The 20,697-nt window shown below is 37.0% G+C and overlaps 1 protein-coding gene across 9 annotated transcripts in view; it reads right to left on the reverse strand.

Annotated features, from left to right (window-relative positions):
- LDB3 (LIM domain binding 3) overlaps window positions 1–20,697 on the reverse strand; it is a 128,499-nt gene that overhangs the window by 17,469 nt on the left and 90,333 nt on the right. Inside the window, exons 9-14 of one of the 9 annotated variants that reach the window (XM_009334628.1) lie at window positions 17,360–17,395; window positions 15,406–15,612; window positions 10,856–11,020; window positions 9,113–9,220; window positions 3,573–3,620; window positions 737–864 (exon numbers count right to left, since the gene is read on the reverse strand). In XM_009334628.1, coding sequence (XP_009332903.1) covers window positions 737–864; window positions 3,573–3,620; window positions 9,113–9,220; window positions 10,856–11,020; window positions 15,406–15,612; window positions 17,360–17,395 — 692 coding nt within the window. The remainder of the gene's footprint in view (window positions 1–736; window positions 865–3,572; window positions 3,621–9,112; window positions 9,221–10,855; window positions 11,021–15,405; window positions 15,613–17,359; window positions 17,396–20,697) is intronic. The other 8 variants (XM_009334633.1, XM_009334631.1, XM_009334629.1 and 5 more) reach the window with 8 other exon arrangements.

Raw genomic sequence — 20,697 nt, forward strand, 5'->3', positions numbered from 1 at the left:
ATCCCTGGCCAGATTTAATTCTTGTCAGGGCTTAGCTTTCCTAACCTGATCCCTGGCTGCTCGGACAATTTCTCTGTATTCCTCCCAGGCTACCTGTCCTTGCTTCCACCCTCTGTAGGCTTCCTTTTTGTGTTTGAGTTTGTCCAAGAGCTCCTTGTTCATAGTAATCAAATATATTCCTTCAGTAATTTGGAGCTGTGGGGAGTGGAAGCATAACATTACGAAGTACTTTAATAGGTCATTATTTATTTCAAATATAAGCCTGAGTTTGAGAAGTTCAATATATGGCCTTATCTATTTTGCAAATTTATCCTACTCAAGCTACCTTAATCTATTTTCTCTCCTTCCTGAGTTGTGCATTCTTAAGCTATTTTATCACTTCTGAAGTGTCATTGGGCTCCTAATTGGGTGCGCTGGGTTATTTTACAAATGTATTTCTTTTGAAAAGTCAGGCTACACATTTTTTTATTAGAGGTTTTTCTCTTGCCTTTATTCTTCTTCCTCCTTTTGCTCCACATTTTCACTCTAAAGCAGCATACAAATACAACATAATCCTCGATCTTCAGATAATCTGAAGCAAAACTAGCAGCTAGCAGCATTTGGTCCCATGTATATGAATCTTCCTGATACGTGTGTGTCCTATTGCAAAATGTGCATTCTTTGCATTTTCTTTTTCTAAAAGAAATGCATGTGCATTTCTTTTCTGAATCCTTTCAGTACTTTGAAGTCACCTTACCTGGCTGGTAGACAGAAGGCTTTATGCTGGCAGTAGTAACAACTCTCGGTTTTGAAGTAGCGGAAGCAGCAGGACTTTCACTGTAGCTTCCAGAAACTGGCGTTGGTGTATATGACTGGCTTGTGTTTCTAAAAGCAAAATGAAGGTATGAGCAACTTTATAAACAGCAAAAGTTACTGATTATGAAATAACAGATGTGGCAGCTTCCAAAGCACTCCAAGAGGAACAGTCCTTGAGAGCTACAGAGAGAATAACGAGAGATTCATTAGTCTTTGTCATTGCTAAGAAAGGCTTGGACAATTCTTTGGAAAGAAAAATTAGCCAAATAAGGATTTTAAATACTGCCAAGTTGCTCTTGTTGTCACAGAAAACAGCTTACTGAAGGAATATGACAAATTTATTAAAGGAACTCTCAGTTTAACAAGGGATCGGACTTCGGGAACGTGCATACAAAGTTTGGGTTTTCTATCCCTCTACAAACAAACAGGCCTGCTCTTGTCCACGATAAATCAATGAGGCATATCTCACTGCCTTAAAAAGATACTGGCTCAGCACAATTACTACTACTACTACAATACTAGCTACTGTTTATAAGCATTGTACTCTTTTCAAAAAGATTGTAGTGACCTTTAAAAAACATTTCTGAAACTCTTTTCCCTATTTAGACTGAAACCACAATTTACGTTAATTTTTCTAATGTTCAGATTCAGCTAACACAAAAGCACGTGATATGCAGTATTATGATGCAATTTCTGCATTCCTAGATTAAAAACATTTGCTGAGGATTCCAAACATGAATAAGAAATCTTTTTCCTCTATTTTATGGCTTGGATGGTGATTCTCAGTTTGATTATAGTGACACATTGAAATATATGCCTCTTCTCTTTGCCTATTACTTAGCATGATTCTATTTGCAGTGACTTTGCTTCTTAGACCACTAAAAAAGCATTACAAACAGAGCAAGCAAGAGAGGATAAAGAAGTACAAGGAAGGGAAGGAACAGCTACTGAGACGCGTGCAGTAATAAAACCCATTCACTATTGAACATCATTCTTACCCTGATAACACAGTTACTTTCTTTTTCCCTCCAGTTTCACCATCTGTATGAACCAGATCCCTATCCACTTGTGCTGACAGTTCAGGAGTTATTTCCATAGTGGCTACGTCTACAGGAAAACATTTATCAGCATAAGAAGTGTCCAGCTTTGCCAGACCATTGGTCCATCTTGGCTGGTACTTTCTTTAATGGTGGGAATAGATGCCATCTGGAGAGAACATGTTATAATTTTTACATATGGCAAACCCAGCAAATTCCTTCCAGTACAGGTAAAAAGCATTCTGATGAATGTACACTTTTGATTTTTAATTTTGAACAAAATAAACCTATCCTCACAACATAGTTTTTTGCTGCTCTGACAGTGCTTATACTATAGACCTAGCTTGCATAGCATTGCTGCCTCAGGCTAATTTATTTTGTCTATTTAGTTAGACCTAGAAACACAGCTATTGCTACAATGACTATAGCTAATTATTTCTGTACCTAGTCTAGGGCTTAGGGCTGGATTTGGGTCCACTATACCATGAGTGAACAGGACTCTCCAAGATAAACTATTTTGGTGGGTTTGTATTCAATGTAAATTCTGTTGTGAACCGTGCTGTGATTTTGTAACCGCCAAAGCTGTTCTAAGCGCAGTAAGACTTTTTACTTCCCATTCTCACCGTCTGTGTCCTGTTCATACCTCCTCATCTGTAGTGCCTAAGATCGCACTGTACTCGGGGTCACTGGACAGAGGATCATTGCTCCCACCGTCGCACAGACAGGAAGATGTACGCTTCAGGTACACTGGCTTCACATACAGCTTTCAAAATGCCTTTAGCTAAATACACACTATCAAAAGAGCTTTCCTTGTTTTAAAATCTACTATTCAAGGTAAACTAGACAGAAAACCAGTAAAATGTACTTACCTTTACAGGATCAGTGATCAATATTTACAATGTGGATTAAAAAATTTTAAATCATGTGTCATACAGCCTTAGTCTGAAAATGGCATACACTCGGGAAAGTCTACTCCCAGACGTGCAGGTCCATCGCTAGAAGGACTCATTTGAAGCTCTCTTAATGCACAAAATACATAAAGAAGTTCTGAGCCAGATTAGTGATACTTAGACTGTCATGAAGAAAAATGGTTATTCAAAATTAAAGTGTTTCCCAAAGTTAATAGCATGATAAAACCATGCCACTAGATTTCCTTGTATGTTCAGGGAAATGAAGTTGAAAAAAAACCAAAAACAACACACACACAAATTTGTATTCATAGTACCAAAATCATGGCAAAATTAAAAGAAGTCAACTGCTGAACTCTTTCACAAGTGTATGATGCATATTAAATACATAAGATAAAAAGGCTTGTCAAAGAGAAATAAAGTGTTACACTACATCATTAAGGGTTTTAGTGAAGTTAAAAGATTTATCAGAATTTCTGCTGAAGAAAAGGAAATAGCTTGTGATTAAAAGAAAGAAAAAAAAAGAAAAAAGAAAAAAGAAAGAAAGAATAAAAAGATGTCCTAAGAATCAAAGATGCTTTAATGGAACAGGAAGCAATGGCATCTCGAAAAGCAGTGAAAGCGCCCTTACTGAATTTATCTGCAGCAGCCAATGGCACGTGACAGGCAGCGAATTAAATACTGGCTCTGAAAACTATTAGTTGTCAGAAAGAGTAAATATTTCTAAGCAGATCATTTTTATGTTAATACTTCAGTAGATGCCTACTAGCAGCAATAAACTGGTTTGTTAAGTGCTTTCAAGGTAGAGTAGCTGCACAAAACATTTTTATACCTCTTCTTTGACTGGTAGCTGATGGAGGTGGAAGAATGCCGGTTGAAACTAAAATGAGACAAAAGTTGTATTTGAAAAAAATATAGCAAGAAAATTGGGATATCTTGTCCTACAGTGAATTTCCTTATGAATAAGAGGTGGATTAAGTGCTAAAGTAAACAACATACATATTTATAATCATATAAGATCAGTATTACATTACATTTTGCTTATCTTATTTAAGCTAGGAATCATTGTGAAACCTGAATAATGGTAACGTAAATAAATGAGCTGAGTATATTGCTCCGTAAGTCCCTCTCATCCAGTTTTGCTCTTTCTTTAGTTGTGGAATTCTAATTCAACCACTGGACTGTTTGCTTTGACATTCACCATTTTTTTGTATTAGCACAGAAAAATAAGTATGAGTTTCTTTTTGTCAGTGTCATAAGCTTAAGTTGCATCAAATCTTAAAAGCAAACCGTGAACGAACCAAAGTCCAAAGATCAGCTAAGTTTCCTAGCTTATGAGGCAACTAGGACAGCCCCACAGAAAGGACAGGCTGGAAGCAGTTGAAGCAGCAACATCAAGCCATCGTGTTCAACTTTCCCCTTGCAGTACCATTCTACTGTTCATGTACTAAAGGGACTCTAGGGAAACAGGTAGATTTTTTTTTTTTTTCCCTTGGGGAAGCAACATCATTTCAGAACATGAGTGATTCATTTCTGTAAATACAGAAAGTACTTAAAAGCCTGCACAAAGTATGATCTGAGAAACGAGGATTCAGAATGAACACAGCTCCTCTCTAAATGCAGAGCAGTGCAGGGCAACGATTGCATCCCACAGGAGCACAGCCCGCATTTGCCAGAATTACCAGAAGCCTATCGTATGACAGTTAGTTTCCCAGCTTCTGGAGAAGAGTTTTTCTTCCCTTTTCCGCAGACACACTGCTTGGATTAAAATCCTAGGATCGCAGAAGCTACACCTTCCTTTTGGAACCATAATCGTAACTCTTTCCACTGTTTCTCCTGTTTTTGTATTCCCAGAGTGCTGTCTCACCGGTTGCCCTGCTTTTGCCCTCCAGATGGAATAACCAATTGTATCAAGAGCTTCGCAGCTTATTTAAAACACTCCTGCTACGCTTTCTTCTTTGTAAGTAAGATCGTTAAGTGAAAAAGAAAGATTAACACTGCAGGTTGAAAAGTAAGAGTAACACGATCAGTTAAGGATTAATGACTTACTTCAAACATTCCTCTTTAGCAACATTATGAAGATTTTACTCATGTTAGGTGTTACACATATGGTCTTTGCTCACAAAAGCAAGATCACTATAGAACTGATCTACCAAAGTTTAAATTAAATTAAATCAGGTTTAAGTAGTTAAGGACATTGGTCAAGAAATCCTTCTGCGTTTTCTTGGTGGACCTTTTTAAGGTATCTAGAAGGAAAAATAAAAACCAAACCCAAACAACACTGGAACCACGGTTGGTAAAATCTCAGCCTCATTCTACCTGAGCATGTTTTACAGGATGGGGATACTGTTGTAACCAAGGTCATCTGTATTTTATTTTGAACTAAAATTATATGAAATGCTGCAATGCTCCAGTGGTATATGTCAAGCTGAAACTGGATTTTTAAGTCCATATTTTGGCATGCTAATGCATTGCTTGATTTCTAAATGCAAACTATCAGGTGCTCAAAAATTTGAATTATAAATCAGTTTAGAAGCCAGTTTTAGTCCCTTATGTTTGAATACACTAGCTATACTACATGACAGTTTTTAAAACAAACACGGAAGTAGTGCACAAAGATAAAGAACCTACTTCAGCTGCAACACAACCCTCAAAAAAAACCCCCCAAAACCCAAACTGAGTTTGCTTCTTGTACCTGATTATCAGGGAACCAATTTTGTACAGATCCTACAAGTTTGTGATTTGCTTTTATGTCCCAGGGCTCACTGAATTACTGAACTTCCAAGAGAGGTATTAGCTAAGACAGTAACATTTGCCTGCTGATAATAGCCTGAAGTGTGTGTCAGCATGATACCTGTGTCATTCGTTGGCAAGTAAGATTTTAGGGCAGTAGCATATAAAGCTGATATGCTGTAGATCTTATATCTTTGACTTAAGTAATTGCCAGGTACGAGCAATAGTTTTTAGTAGCCTGATTAAAGCGTTGCTTTCTGAAACAGACAGTTGTTTTCCATAGATTCACAGAATCTTTCAGGTTGGAAGAGACCTCAGGAGGTCTCTCATCTAACCGCCCGCTCAAAGCAAGGCCAGCTCTGAGGCTGCTTAGTGTTTTATCCAATGGCGTCTTGAAAACCTTCAAGAATGGGGACGCATAGCCTCCCCCGGCAACCTGCTTCCTTTCAAAGGGGCAGGAAAGGGTAAAATGGGCCGTGCCAGTCTAATGCAGGAGATAAGACATTGGAATTGGAAGCAAATTTTAATATCTCAAGGTGATCTTTTTATCCTCATTACTCTTTAAAATTGTGATTCACGCTGGTTAGCCCATATTGATACGTAACTACAAATGAATTTATAGTTTCAAGGCCTCACGCCGCTTCCCTTCTCCCCATGAAAGGAACGTGAAATTAAAGTGAAATGGATAAAGGCTCAATCAAGAAATAGCATTATATTAGCTCTGAGATAGCCATGCAAGTAGCGTCAACAAATAATGGCTATCTTTATACTGATTTATTAGCTGTTTATATGTAAATTATACATAATTGTTGCTTAACTGTCATTTCCAAGACAGCAGTGAAAACATAGCTCTTCTATGGAAGAGTAGATTTATCCCAGAAGATAACAAAAGGTGTCTGCATCTAATTCTTACACCAAAAGCTAGCATGGAAAATGAAAAGTTATGCCAGCAGTAATCTGTCCCAAGTAACTGTTATACTCTATTCCTGACCAGCATAGCTACCATACTTCAATGTGAAGAGTGCCTGTTCTGGGATTCAGAAGGTCCATCCGTAGTTCTGTGATTAATACAAAGGAACTATAGCTTCTTAAGTGAATAGCCTTCAGTTAAAAACGTATGCATGCATTAACCATTTTGTGAAAACATGCCTTCTGCCTGCTTGGGCAACCTTATTTTAAGGATTTTCTATGATGACAAACTATCTGTCTCTGAAAAGTTTCTAGAGATCTACCACTTTTATAACTGATTTAAAAGCTCACGATGCTATGATTCACATATTCATAAGGGTTTCTGAAGCTTTTAGGTGACTCTTTTGGTTTTATAACTCAATAGTCCAATTTTAGAATGGCCCCCCCAACTAGCAGCATTCTCAGTGTTCAACTCTATGTCTATCTCCACCTAATCAGACAGCTTCACAGAATAATAAAAACAAAATCCAAGGGAAATTTTAGTTCTGAAATAAAGCCATTTCTTAAAATTGGAAAATTTGTAGTTTTGACATTTTAAAAGTGTGATGTGTTCTTTAGCCCCCCCTTTGTATCTTTCTATTCAAGATACTCAGAAATTGTCAAACGAACAGAATTGTCACTCAAGTGTAAAAATGCCTTTCTAATCTTGGGTGGGCATTAAAAGAAACCCTATTAAGATTTTACCAATGGAGTCCTAAAAGTGATATATGCAATGCATCTGTGATTATATCTTTCTGCGTTTTTCCAAAACTGTTCATTAAATGAAAATCTTTCATTATCTGATTGTTTTTCTTGAAGGGGAAAAACTAGGGCCTTTTGTGACATCAATGCTAATCTCAATGAAATGTGCATATATTGCAGAAATAAAAAGTAATGCATGCAGCGCTACTACTACGTGCAGGCTTCAGAGATCTATTATTAGCTATCACGTACAGTTCTCACTGAAGCTAGTAGAATACCAAGGAAATCTCTTTGGTATGTAAAAGTATACCTCTCATAGCAAGATTTATATGGGCTCTAAGATATAGACTGATGAAACAGGAATAGATGTCCTCTGTCTGGCCAGAGCAGTCACCAAGGCTTCAATTTAATTTCATGTTCTGACTGATGGATACATTTCGGTCCTCAACTGAGAGAAATACTAAGACCGAGTCTTTTCTGTAGCTCAGAATAAATAGGTTTTGCATGCCAGCCTTATAAACAAGCTCAAATCTGCACAGTTATTGTTGCTTAGGAAGCAAGGGACTTCCCCTGGTCATAAGAGGCTTTTAACTGTCTCCTACAACAGCTGTGCAGGACCCTCTTCTCATAGAGATATGTGATCGTTCCAGCTGACAGAGAGAGATTTGTTAGTAAAACAAACAGTGGATGAAATAGTACTGGTGACATTCAAGAGCCTAATCGTACCACAGGACTGAATGAAAAAGCAGGGTAAGAATTACTTCTGAAATGCACTGAGTGCTCATAATGTGCAAATTAGGTCCTCTTAAAGTGTTTTATGATGGATACCCACAAATAATGAATTCCCTAAATACGTCATCACTTTGGAATTTTGAAAGTTCATACATAAAACTAGATGTCAATGGCAGTAAACGCCCTTGCATCCGTTCTTACCTTCTATTCTTGGTGCTATTCACCAACTTCATAGTTTAATTGAACCTAAAGTTATGATTAGTGTATTTCCACTCAAATAAATAGAATTAGATCAGCAGTTAATTTTACTTATGTTTTATCAGCTCCATATGGGAATTACATCCCCTATGTAATTCCCATGGCTGTAAACAGCCATGTTTACATCCTAAGACTCGGAACTCTTCTGATCTTCTGTTCTGTAGCTATTTCATTTTTGCATTGGTTTCAGTGATGTGAAGCCAGACAAAATGCTTTCGAGTATGTACCTGTGCATAGCACTTAACTGCTGTTTTCTGTGATACTCTTGAGAAAGATCATTATACTTCTTGATGTGGAGCCTTCAAACTTGCGTGCTGTGTTCATTTCAAACATCACTTTTGGGTGATTCCTAACTACCTTTTTATATCAAGATAAGAGAGACATGGATATTTATAATCTCAAATGTATTGCCGATTCAGTTTTTCATTATTTCTGAAGATTATGTTCAAATAATCAATCTTAAAATGTACTGCTTTCTCCCCTGTTAGTCTTGACAAAGTGTTAATAAAAGCAATGAAAAGGCTTAGCAGTGAGGCAGTACAGCAGCATTCTCTCTTTCTAGTGACAGATGCTACCTTTCCCTATCAGTGGTCTTTCATTAGTCATGATTAAGAGCATAACAAAAGAAGGTCTGTGATTCTTGTGGTCCTGTGTTTTCACCAAGAGGGGTGGGGGGGAGGGAGTCTGTCATTCCCACCCAGTGCCACTAGACAAATATTTTCATTTTAAGATGGCAAAAACAGGACAAACCACCCAACTGAAATACCTTTGTTCCAAAAGGATCTTTTGGTCACATATCCTAAATCTAAAACTTAGGTGTTTCCTAGCTCGGTTTTAATGTGAAAGATAAGCAAGAAGGCTATTCCTTTAAACACATCATGCTTTTCAACAGTCTCTGCCAAGACAATCTCTTAAGAAGCTGAAAACCTTAAATCAGAGAGAGTGATACAGAATAAAAACAAATTAAGTTAAAAGAAGAAGAGAGCTTTACAGATATACCTAGACTGAGATGAGAGAGCAGATGAAATAGTGGAAGCTGCTAATGACATGTTCTTGGACCCATGGAAAGGCTTAGGCTGTGAAAGAGGGCTGGGGGCTGCAAGCACTCTGCAGAAGACACATGAAAGCATGTACAAAATAATTTAACAGGAACAAAAATAGTGACATCAGAATCAAGCTTTGTCGCAGTTCAGGTACAAGAGGACTGCTGCATGGTTACCGGGAACAGGCTTGCTGTGGCATACATCTGCAGACTTACAGAACAGCACAACCAAGCACATCCCTACAGAACACAAGACAAGATCCACACATCATGTAAAAATCTTAAACCGAGAGTCTATCGATAACTAAGACAGACGGTATTTCAGGACAGGACTTTTGTCAATGATACATGTTTTTATCTGCAAGATCTGAAGATGTTTGAGTCTGAATTCAAGCTAAGCTTTTTAATATGCAAGCAGTACCAGACAAAAGATTCTCCTATTTAAAACACAAGTCATTGGCATGATTAGTTTAATAGAGGCATTTATTTTTGAAGCATATATTAGATAATCCATTTTCTTCGTGTTACAGTTTCAACTGAGAGATAAAATTTACTTAAACCATATCGTTATTTCATGTGAAAGTGCCTTACAGCACAGTTCTGAATTACAGAATAATACCTTATTCAGACCTCCTTTGCTGGCTGGCTGGCTGATTTTCTTGCACTGGAATAAAAACACTGGAGTCCAGTAGGTCATGGTTAGATAAAAACTAACTAAAGTGAGAAACTAAGTCAACTAGCAAAAATTAAACAAGAAATAGAGCCAAGAGAACATTTCCAATTCCATCTGCACACATCTAAGCTATGACAGACTACATCTTAGGTTTCAATTATTTAAAGTAGTTTAAATTACTGGAAGTGTGTTTTTCCTTGGATTTTTAAAGCATGCTAAAATATACATGTTTTAGGAATATTTATGTAGCAAAAGCTTAAGAGAAAAGAATAATATGCACCAAAGGAATTCACTCTTACTATCCCCAAAATTACTATAATGTAAGTGACAGCAGTATAAATCCCACGCATTTCTTCACAGACTGTCTGACAACTTTTAATATACAACTGTAACTCCTACTGTACTACAAGTGTTATGAAAGCATACCTCCTTGAAACTTACTTTAGCTCTATAGCTAAATCTCATTAGAGAAAAGAGAGTAGATAAAGCTAAATAGAAATTAATTGACTTTCTACCTTACAGAGCAAGTCAATCATCAAATGCACGGTTTTATTGACATATCGCTCATTGTCCACCATGTTCTACTGAGATCCACTACAATATGGTAAGGTCAAGCACGTGAGTAAATGACATTTTCTAATTTTCCATTTCATGGCATACTACAGAAACACTATTAAACGAACCTTCATTCAGCCGCTGTAACTATCATAAGGAGTTGTTTTGGTTTTATTACAAGTGGTGAAAAAACATTTCTAGTTTTAACCCTAGACTTGATTTCTGAAAACGTTAACTGTATTGCAGACTTAAAGCTGCTTTTTGTTATTTTTTTAGGGCAGTTTTATTTTGCAAATTCTTTGCAAACATGAACAACATACTTCAAAATAAGAAAACACACCAAAATATACAAAAGCATATAAAATAGTCTACAGCTTTTACATACTACATTCTTAAGTTAAGAATGTGTATGCAGCATTTCCAGAGCCGTACAGGGGTGTATCTGCGAAAGGACAAAGCAATGAAGCATTACCTTTGGAAGGAGGATGAGAAAGACTCTTGCACTACTGAGGTGGTTGCTGGTGGTGTCATCAGACTGGCTGTGTTTTGAGCAGCAGTAGCAGGCTGATGGGCTGAAGCATGTGGTGCAGGAGCAGAGGCAGAACTGGTAGACACCGGAGCATGCTCAACAGGGGTACTAATTAGAGTTAAATTAAATAAAACAAGAAGCATCTTAAGAAGGTGCGTGTTTAAACGTAGAGCATAAAACCTACTATGTTTGAACCTGAAGCTGCAAACATAGTAGCAGACTGTGTTACTGAGGGAAAAGCACAATTATGCAAAGAAAAAAAAAAGACATTTATTAGGCCTTTTCGGATGTGCAGTTAAGACTGTAATGCAGTTCTGGTCCTGCTTGACTGAAATTTATCCCAGGTGTTACACAGCACTTCAGTCCTGCTCCCGCTGAAGCCAGTGGTAGGAAATGTGGCATGCAGTACTTAAATGGTTGCAGAGAGCCTGTCACAAGCTCTTCGAGCTAGGATAAATTTCACCCAGTATTTACTCCTGGAGCTGAAGTTTATGCTAGGAGTAAACTTTTTAATTAGATGAAGAAAAGCAATTTAAAAGAATGTTATCATAGTCTTGTATCAGCAGTTTTCCTGCAAGTTCTGATTGTCTAGAAAGCCATTCAGCACAGTTTTGTGTTGGGTTTAATCAGTTTTGCGCAATACAGGTAGTGGAAAGATGTTTAAAAGGAGTCCATTGATTGTCTGTTCCTGTCTGACCTAAACTCACCTTACATTACACTGGCCAACCCATCAAACAGTGAGATACCTTTTTACACATAGAACGGTATGCAAAATACAAGGGGAAAATGTAGCATAAAATTTTACTACACCAGTTTTAAAACCACTTGGGTGATGAGCATGAGTTGTTATCCTGGTGGCCCTCTTGTGCTGTTGTGGCACAGATAAACATGAATATTTCTCTGCTCCATGTTAATTTATTTTCTCTTCATTCGATTGCAAAATAGGTTAATTGAAATGAATAATAATAATTAAAAAAAAAATCTAGTCTCGTATCCTGTGGCCCTTTTAGTAACCTACTGAACTACTAGCGTCTTCCATCACCTGCTGTCAGAGCACCCAGTGATCATTAATGTATTTCAGCCTTGCAGCCTCACTCAGATTTGGAAAGTCTTACTCATTTCTTACAGATCGACAAATGGGGCAGTTATCTATTAGACAGCTTTGCAAGATAGTGTAGTCAAAGCCATCCACTGCTAAGAAATGAACTAATCTTTTGGGAGGTTCAGTTTATTGTCTTCCACTAGCTCTTACATCAAACAAAAATAAAAATAAAAAAAATCATTAAGTGGACTTATAAGATTCACATTCTTTGCTGACTGTTTCAGTGAACTTAATATCAACAACAGAAAAAATAATATGTACATTCATTATTCACTTGTCAATAAACCTCACAAAAATCACTAGGTCGTTTAAAATTAAAAGAGGGTTAAAAAAAAAAAAAGAGAGAAACAAGAAAAGACAAAAGCTTAATTTTGTGTTGAGGCAGATTTTACTGTGGATTTTATTAATTATTAGCCACAGACCAAATAAGCCACTGAAAAATAACTAATTGCAATTTGATTTTTCAGATTATTTTACTATTTTGGGGCACAAACTTCAGTGATAATATAAGCATGCGTCTCCCAGGCATAAGGGACATTTTTCTCGATGCCATATTATTGTGCTGTAGATTCATTTTCTTTAGTAGTTATCCTAATACATTGGGGTTTGTTGTTCCCCCCCAATCAGGGCATTACTGTGCATGACATAGTTGTCTTGTCCACAAGCAGTGGTATAGGAACATAATGGATATATTTTTACCTCTTTTGACCTAACTCGTAAGTATATTGCCACATCTCTGGGTCCTTACAAATTACTCCTATCAGGGTGACGGAGTTCGGCAATTCTCTTGTGCAATGTACAAAGAATGCCCAAAATATTCTTTCCTGAGCACGGTAAGTATCAAATAACAAAAGAAACCTTACAATTCCACGACTGTTTTTCAGCCAAACCTTAGCCCTCAAACATTCTTTCTCTCAGCTTTTTTTCCTATGTGAATTTGCCATTGTGCAAGTATTTTCTCTGTCTTTCAGCCATTCTAATATTTTCTTTTGCTTCTCTCAGAAGCACTGATGCAACAAGTTATACTCCTCAGGATCTAGAATGAGCGCTTGGTACTTCAGAATTCGTGATACCCCTTGCTCTGCAAGGGACTGTCCCATTTCCCCTGTCCTCCTCCTCTTCTCCACCTTTTTGTATGGTTTAGTAGTCTAAATGGTGGTGTTTTTTATTTCAGCTGAATATTTTACTGTTTGATTAGCTGAAATGGAAGTGTGGTTGTTATGCCCACCAATTTCAAGGTTGAATGCAACCCACAACAAAAGCAGAAAATCAGTATTTTCTCCCTTATGAGTTTCATCTGCAATTATATACATAACAAGGGAGCTCCTGAAAATACTCACCTTGTTTGCAATTCTGGTTTTCAAACCATTACACCGGAAGTTTTGCAACAGTTTTGCAAAAGTTTTTCCATCATAACATGCATTTGAAATTCAGATCAGTTCTTCCATCTTGATGCATTTGCATTATGATGCAAACTCGTCCGCGGAGCTCATACGGTATCAGTCACATAGCCTGTGTAGCGGAACAGCCGCATATTGTACATCACAGCTATGGATCATGGGCTAGCCTGTTACCGAGTTTTAATACTCGCGGGATTTTTTTCGCCCTGTGCAACAGCGGGTACTGGAATTGTCACATTAAAAGGTGTTGAGTCAAAATTCAGTACTTACACATCTTTGATTTGGCAAACAGAAAAGGACTGAAACTATACCGCACATAAAAACGGAACTTAATGCATGTCCTAAAACCAAATACAAACTGGGATTTCGCCTATTTTGTCTTTCTATTTGCACTGAAGTGAAAGGGAATCTGCTACAGATTTCAAAAGAATCAAGACTTCATACCTTGAATAGAAGAAAACAGTGAAGTTACTTAATTGTTGTAACAATCTCCAAAATGTTAACCAAAACACATACTCAGTGATATACGTTTAAAGGAAAGGAAAAAAAACCCAAACAGATAAGCATATATGTGGACATGGACCTGTGTGGAGGCAGATTTAAACTGGACAAACACATATAAATAAAATAAATGTGAATATATGGAATACCTTATAAAATCTAAAAGAAATACAAGCAAATTTTATCTTGCATGCTGTTTGTCATAGTTCTTTTTATGTGATTAAAATGCTAGAGGCTTGATCACCTTCCTGCAGGGTAGAATATATTAATTAACGGAACAAGGAATTGGAATAAATATAAATGAATTAGGTATAAACCTTAAAAATTAGGGTGATCTGGTTACATACAATATATGCAGTTGGTAACTAATTCTCTACTCAGTTTTATAGAAAGAACTCAGACTAACTTGACTGTTCTTAGTTTAACCACTATAAATTTTAAATAATTTTATTTGGATATTCAAATAAAATAACATCACTTTTTTTTTTTCCCTAAAGAGTGCCTCCTTTCTAGATTTTCAATCTGAAAGAGTGCAGAAGAATTTTAAGAACTGATAAACGTGAATGCTGCTGTATAAAACAGATCATCTTTTGACAGCTTCATTATTATATATGTTAGAGTTTTTTGTTTTTTTTTTTAAACACAGTCATTCTGTACACTTTTAATCTTTACAGTATTTTGCATTTTAAGGAAAATCAAAGGAAATGGATGTTCTCAAACATCTCCATATTTGTGGTAACAAATAAACACGAAATGCACAATGTGAGTAAGTTAACGTGGATGAAAACAAACACACGTATCCCTTCTCAGCTGATTTTCACTCATGAAAAGGAACACAGATCAGTAGAGGTTAAGAGGATAATAATGGTTAACGACCATAATGAGAAAACACAGCAACAAACGCACTCTAACGTTTAAAAAATAAGTGCAGATTACGCTTCTTTCTCTCAGTAAAGTCCCAAGTTCTGAGACTTTCTGTCCAAATAACAATCGAGTGGATTATTAAAGTGGTACTTAGTCTCCTTTATGTAATGCATGAAGTTCTTTTTGTTTCAAATCCTCCAACAGATCTCTTGTAAAGAATCGAAAATATAGCGAACAAAAATAAAAATGAATAGGCAAAAATTATCTCTTATTGGAGCATTTATAGAAAAAAGTGCTGGAGAAGGTGTTTAGAGGAAGACTCAACACGGAAGAGTTTTGCATTGGAATATGGGAATGTTTGTAGAAATACAGTGAATAATATGAGCTGCTGTTTCTCTGCAGAAGGTGCTTAATGACTCTTGTCTCTATGTTGTAGGCGAGATCCTTAGGAGTGCCACTTAAAGCGTAAAACCCACGTGAGCTAGAAGTTGCTGGAATTTGTAGAACTTGGACATCTGCCTTTCAGACAATGGGCATTTCCATCTGAAGGAGTTAGAGGTTGTTATCACCAAACCACTCCAAAGCTCCAAACCAGGTCAGTTATGCAGTTACACGTCACAGTGTACCTTTGATTACTGGAGGAAGTAAGAGGGACTTTCTGGCCAGTAGTGACGAAACTGGCCTCCCTCTGACCTGCACCCGCTCCAAGCCTCACAGACCCCTTGGAGGCCACTGGCTTAGCACTGTCAGTGTTGGCATCCATGGTGCATGATTTAGGAGGATGCCAAATACTTGAGGTCACATACTGTGGCGCATGTGTAGTAGCTGTAGGCCTGGGTAACAAAGATTACAAGGGGATTTGTAAATGAGGTATTTATTATCATGTCACCAATTTCCTAGGTAACAGCAGGTATTTCAGGGAGAGACAGAATTCCAGCCACAGAAGAAGCTGGTGGTTTAATAGAAGTTTGTTTGATTTTTTCGTTTTCAGAGATACATGTGCTTACTGTCTACCATACCAAATAAAGCAGCATTTTAGAATGCTAATACCTGGCCCTTTAAGAGAGCAGTTATTATTTATATGCAGTAAAGCCTTCAGAAAAAAAAAACAAAACCAAAAAAGTGCTGAACCTCATAACTGAAAAATCAAGTTAAGTCTAGGTTTAATAATGAAGGCTTTATTTTTCTGACTTTTCTATCTCCTGGAAGAAGATTTATATCTGTAAATATCCAGTGTCCTCTTTTTGTATGCCCAAATTCCTTATACCATAGGAGATCATTACGATACTGCAGATGAAGTCATGACAAATCTTGATGGTTTATTAGTTTATTACTGCTTAAGACCAGGAAAGGCTTTAAGAATTAAAAAAGGTACCTCATGTTAAACCTGGAAACCATATTGCTAGGAATATCAAAATAAGACACGTAGCAGAGCTGTGATGATAATAGAGGTGGAGAAAAGCTATGGTATGACAAACCATGCAAGATTAAGGCAATGTAGTATGACACTAACACCAATCATACATCAGAAATTGTTCCTGGTAAAATAAAATAAAAATAATAATAATAAAAAGATATTTCAGTGGAGTAGCTGCATAGTCCTATAGATGATTTACACAAATGAAACTGCTAGTGAAATCCTAACACACGTTACTTGTTTTTTCAATTTAACTTATATACAGTTGTTATACAGGAATCAAGGGTTTTACTTCATTCTTTTGACATAATTAATTTAAAAATAAAAATCAATTTTCCCTAGTATTCCAAGCGCCAGTTGCCGTTGCTTGTGTCATTAGTAATGATAATGCTTGCACTTGGATTTTAACTCTATGCAACCTTTATTCAAATGTCTCATAAAAAACAAAAATAAAAAGTGGTTGCACATTGTTTAGGCAGGAATCAACAAGACAGAGGAAAGCAGTGAGATAGAATTCTTTTCATGACTAACTAATAAGCATTTCTTTGCTCCGTTAAGCAATTGGTCGGATTCACTCAAGAAGTACCTGTGTCTCAGTACTTGTGTGGTTTAGTATATGAACTAATAGAAAACAATATATTTCTATATGTAACTGCAAACTGTGCTGAGGTTCTTCGGGAGAAAACAACTTTGGAAATCAAAGAACTTACAGAGATACTATGTTTTGAACCTCATAACCCATTGAGGATCAATCAAGATACGCAAGAATCTGGTATATAAATGTTCTTAAAATACTAAAAAGATAATCTTGTTTAGATTTTAAAACTATCTTGAACAATCTAGACAAAGTTTAAAATGGAAATTGTTCTTAAAACTCCATCACAGACTGACAGTACTCCATTTCAAGAACATTTGATAAAAGCTGCTTATTTTTCAGGTTTGTAAGTTCTGAGAAGCATGATCCCCACCTGCCCCATCTCACAGAGCTTTTTGAAGTCTACATTAGAAAGAAATGCCTGACAAACCCACTTAGTTGAAACTGCTACGTTCATCATCTGCTCAAACAGTGTACAAATTTCATGGTTTTGAGGTAAGAACAACATGGGGAAAGTGGAGGTAAACTCTGAATAGGGGGGAAGCCAAACACACACAGCAAACGTTACCTGTTTTCTGATGCTGCTGCAAAATTTTCCTTGGCTCTGTGAAAGGAGGGGACACAGTATGAATAAAGTAAATGCAGTTGCCGGTGGTGGCAAAAAAAAAAAAAACAACAGGGAGAATGAAGATGGGTTGAGGAGAAAGGTTTGGTTGCAAAAAGCATCCTAGAGTGGTTACTCATAAATATAGCTGTGAGAAACCTCTTCAGCTCTCCAAGTGAAACCCACCAAATATGCAAGTTTACAGTATGCTTCTTGTCAATTGCAAACAACTTTGTTTCAATGTTAAAGTAAAATGAAGGAAAATTAACAGTTACAAATTAGACATTGTATGTATGTATATAATTTCAGGCATAGTATTGACTTTAATAAGTTCCCTCTTAAAAGAAAATTTGAATAATATTCCAGCGGAACATATTCTGATGCCAACTCCAAGCAGTAAAAATAATCAGACTTGGGCAGTCCTCAAGTATCCAATATTTTGAAGTGATAAGCAGTTAAATGGTTAACAAAGACTCATATAAGATGGATTATACGTGTCTGGCATCACTCAAAAATTCTCTGTCCTACCCAAGTAAGTTCTAGTTTTCTCAGTCTAAGTTGGATTAGAAAGAAGTGAAATCATTCCTTCACTGAGGTGAGGAGTAGGTCAGCCTCCATTTCAGTGACAGAGAATTAGGCTGTTATTCTGTAAACACACATACACGCTTACAAAAATAACTGATCAGTTTAAGTGCAAGCAATTGCGTATCTCTGTGAGAAGTTAAGACATAGGTATTTTCATAAAGAATCCTTTAGCCTTAGACTCCTAAGTTTGAAATCCAATTGAGTTAAGTAACTGAGATTGATAGTCTCAATATTTAGTAATTTAGTGGGTGGTCGTGTCCTTTCCTATTTAAGGAACTGTGCTGAAATTTCAACATGTTTAAAGTTGAAATACGCCAAATGAGAACTTTTTTTTCAGTGGGATCTAAAAATTACAAAACACAAAGCAAATGTCCTCATTTACCCAACTGAACCTTCTTTCTGAAAAGTCCTTAAAAAAAAAAAAGTATTTATTTATGTGGATTTGTTGGGCTCCAATCATTATCTTACATTATGTTTGGAAGACTATTCTTAATACTTTCCACATTATTAGTAGTATTTCATATATTTCTCTCTGTGTTGATGTATGTACACGTACGTATATATGTACAGTCACATACTCTTTCCTTAGTTTAGCTCCAATGAAGTTATAAAAACCAGTCCAGTTTACATCAGCAAAGGTTTGGGCATAGGTGTTCTCTACCAGCTTTTAAAACCTCTAACTAAAATGTAACCCCTAAAATACATGAATTGAAGCCAGATTTTCAAACGCAGAAGTACATCTGAAGTGACCCTCAGATGTGGCTGTCTGACTAAGAATGTTATTATGGTCAGAACGGAAGAACCTGTCTTGGAAGCAAATACTCCAATCGATCAATTGGTTCACCACTCTAAAGCAATGAGAAACCAAACACTATCTTTATGGCAGCCAAGCCGTGAGTTCACTGGAACATCAGGTACAGGAAAGCCAGGATGAAGCAAGGTGGAGAAGGACGGATTAGAAACTGTGCAGGTGTTGGGGGAAGTGTTAGTATACCAAAGCCATAATCGTGTGAGAATGTTAAAAAACGGTCACAGCCTGAAAAGAACACAGCATTGTTTATTTCCAGTGTTATCAAATATTCTGTGAGAAATTACAGTCAAGACCAAAAGGCAGGCAGTTGGGGTCAGGCAGAAGCAGCGTCAGGCCTCTGTTGTTACTATTAATCTGATCCAAACTTTTCTGCTCCGCTAGCTGTGGCTATACTGAAGAATGCAGAAAAACGTCACTTGACTTTGCGGTCAGGATTTCACAACAGCTTTTTCCATGAGCGTACAAGTATAGGATAATGTTGAGTGACGATGGCAGGGGAGTTGTGAAGGTTTAAAAGAGAGAGAGAAGTATAGTAAACATACTTCCACAGAATGAAGCAAAGGAAAAGGCAGAGAGTAAGGGGAAAGATGAGCTCAAAAGGCACACACACAGTACTTCTTCACGGTTTTACTTCCAGGAACTATTTCTCTTCCCAGTTAACAGGAGTAATTCCCGTTTGGCTAACGGTGAGAAAGGCTCAAGATCAGATGTGTCTCTTATTGGCAGTACTTGCATTTTGAGGAACAGACTATTGGATTCCCAGCCTTTACAATCAAACATTTTCTGCTAACTAAGTGCAGAATTAATTTTACTTTTGAGTCAAATACATCCTTGGGGCAGGCTCAGTGAAGTCGATACCTTCACAACATGAAAGAATTTGGCTCAGAATATTATGAGCAGTTTGTATCTCTGGGGCTACTCAGGCTGCTCAAGTAACTGACAGCAGTGGATAGCAGTTTTGAGCTATCTGGGAGAGATTTAATATTAATAGTTTTTTTGTCTGCAGCCCTTTTAGTCCCCAGCTGAAATGGCTTTTGATAGAAGAGCCTTAGTCAGTGACTGTTCTGAGAGAACAGTGCAACTCCCACAGATTTTATTAAATATTGGACATATATCTCAAAGAAGATTTATTTATGCAATATACTGTCTTCCCAGTTACACAGTATATTATACAAAGGAAATTATGAAATGTTTCCTTCTCATAAAAATACGCTACATGATATGGTCATAAAGACAGAGTGAATGAAATGCTAGAAATAGAGTGTTCTCCTCCCACACACTAGCAAGAATTGTAATAGTTTGAGTAACGAAATGTGAAATTCATTTGCAAGCCAAGCTTGTGTGTGCTCTCGGATCCTAAAAAGAGCCTGAAGAAACTTCAGAGCGTTTCCAGTAAATGAGTCTGTTGAATCCGAACTGTATGTACCGGACATTGGAATACTTTCCCATTCTATTTTATTTTTGGAAACCAAACATAAAAGATTCCCAGACAAACATGTACATGTAACAGGTGACCTGAGATGTGGAGCTTGCGCACCTTCCATCCACCTTCTCCTTAGAGAATGACAGATCTAGACTCTCTCTCTTGAATAGCTCCTCTCTGATCCATTAAAACGCTGTAGACACAGAATCATTTAGTCTGTAATGACAATCTGATGACATAAGGAACATCAGGCATCCCGAGAGACCACATGGTCCTTCAACTCTTCTCTGTCTTTCAGTACTGACGCAATAAGCGAATACTATAATGGATTTTTTTCTCCGTTTTTTGTAATGGAGCAACACAACATTTTTCTCATTTTACAAATGAGGAACGAAAACTTAATAGAATTGCTCATGGTCAAAAAGAAGGCCCAAGGCAGGGCAAAGAACGGAAATAAGCTCTCCTGAATCCCAACTGAGTATT

Source organism: Pygoscelis adeliae, unplaced genomic scaffold, assembly GCF_000699105.1.
Source record: "Pygoscelis adeliae isolate BGI_AS28 unplaced genomic scaffold, ASM69910v1 Scaffold361, whole genome shotgun sequence".
NCBI lineage: Eukaryota > Metazoa > Chordata > Aves > Sphenisciformes > Spheniscidae > Pygoscelis > Pygoscelis adeliae.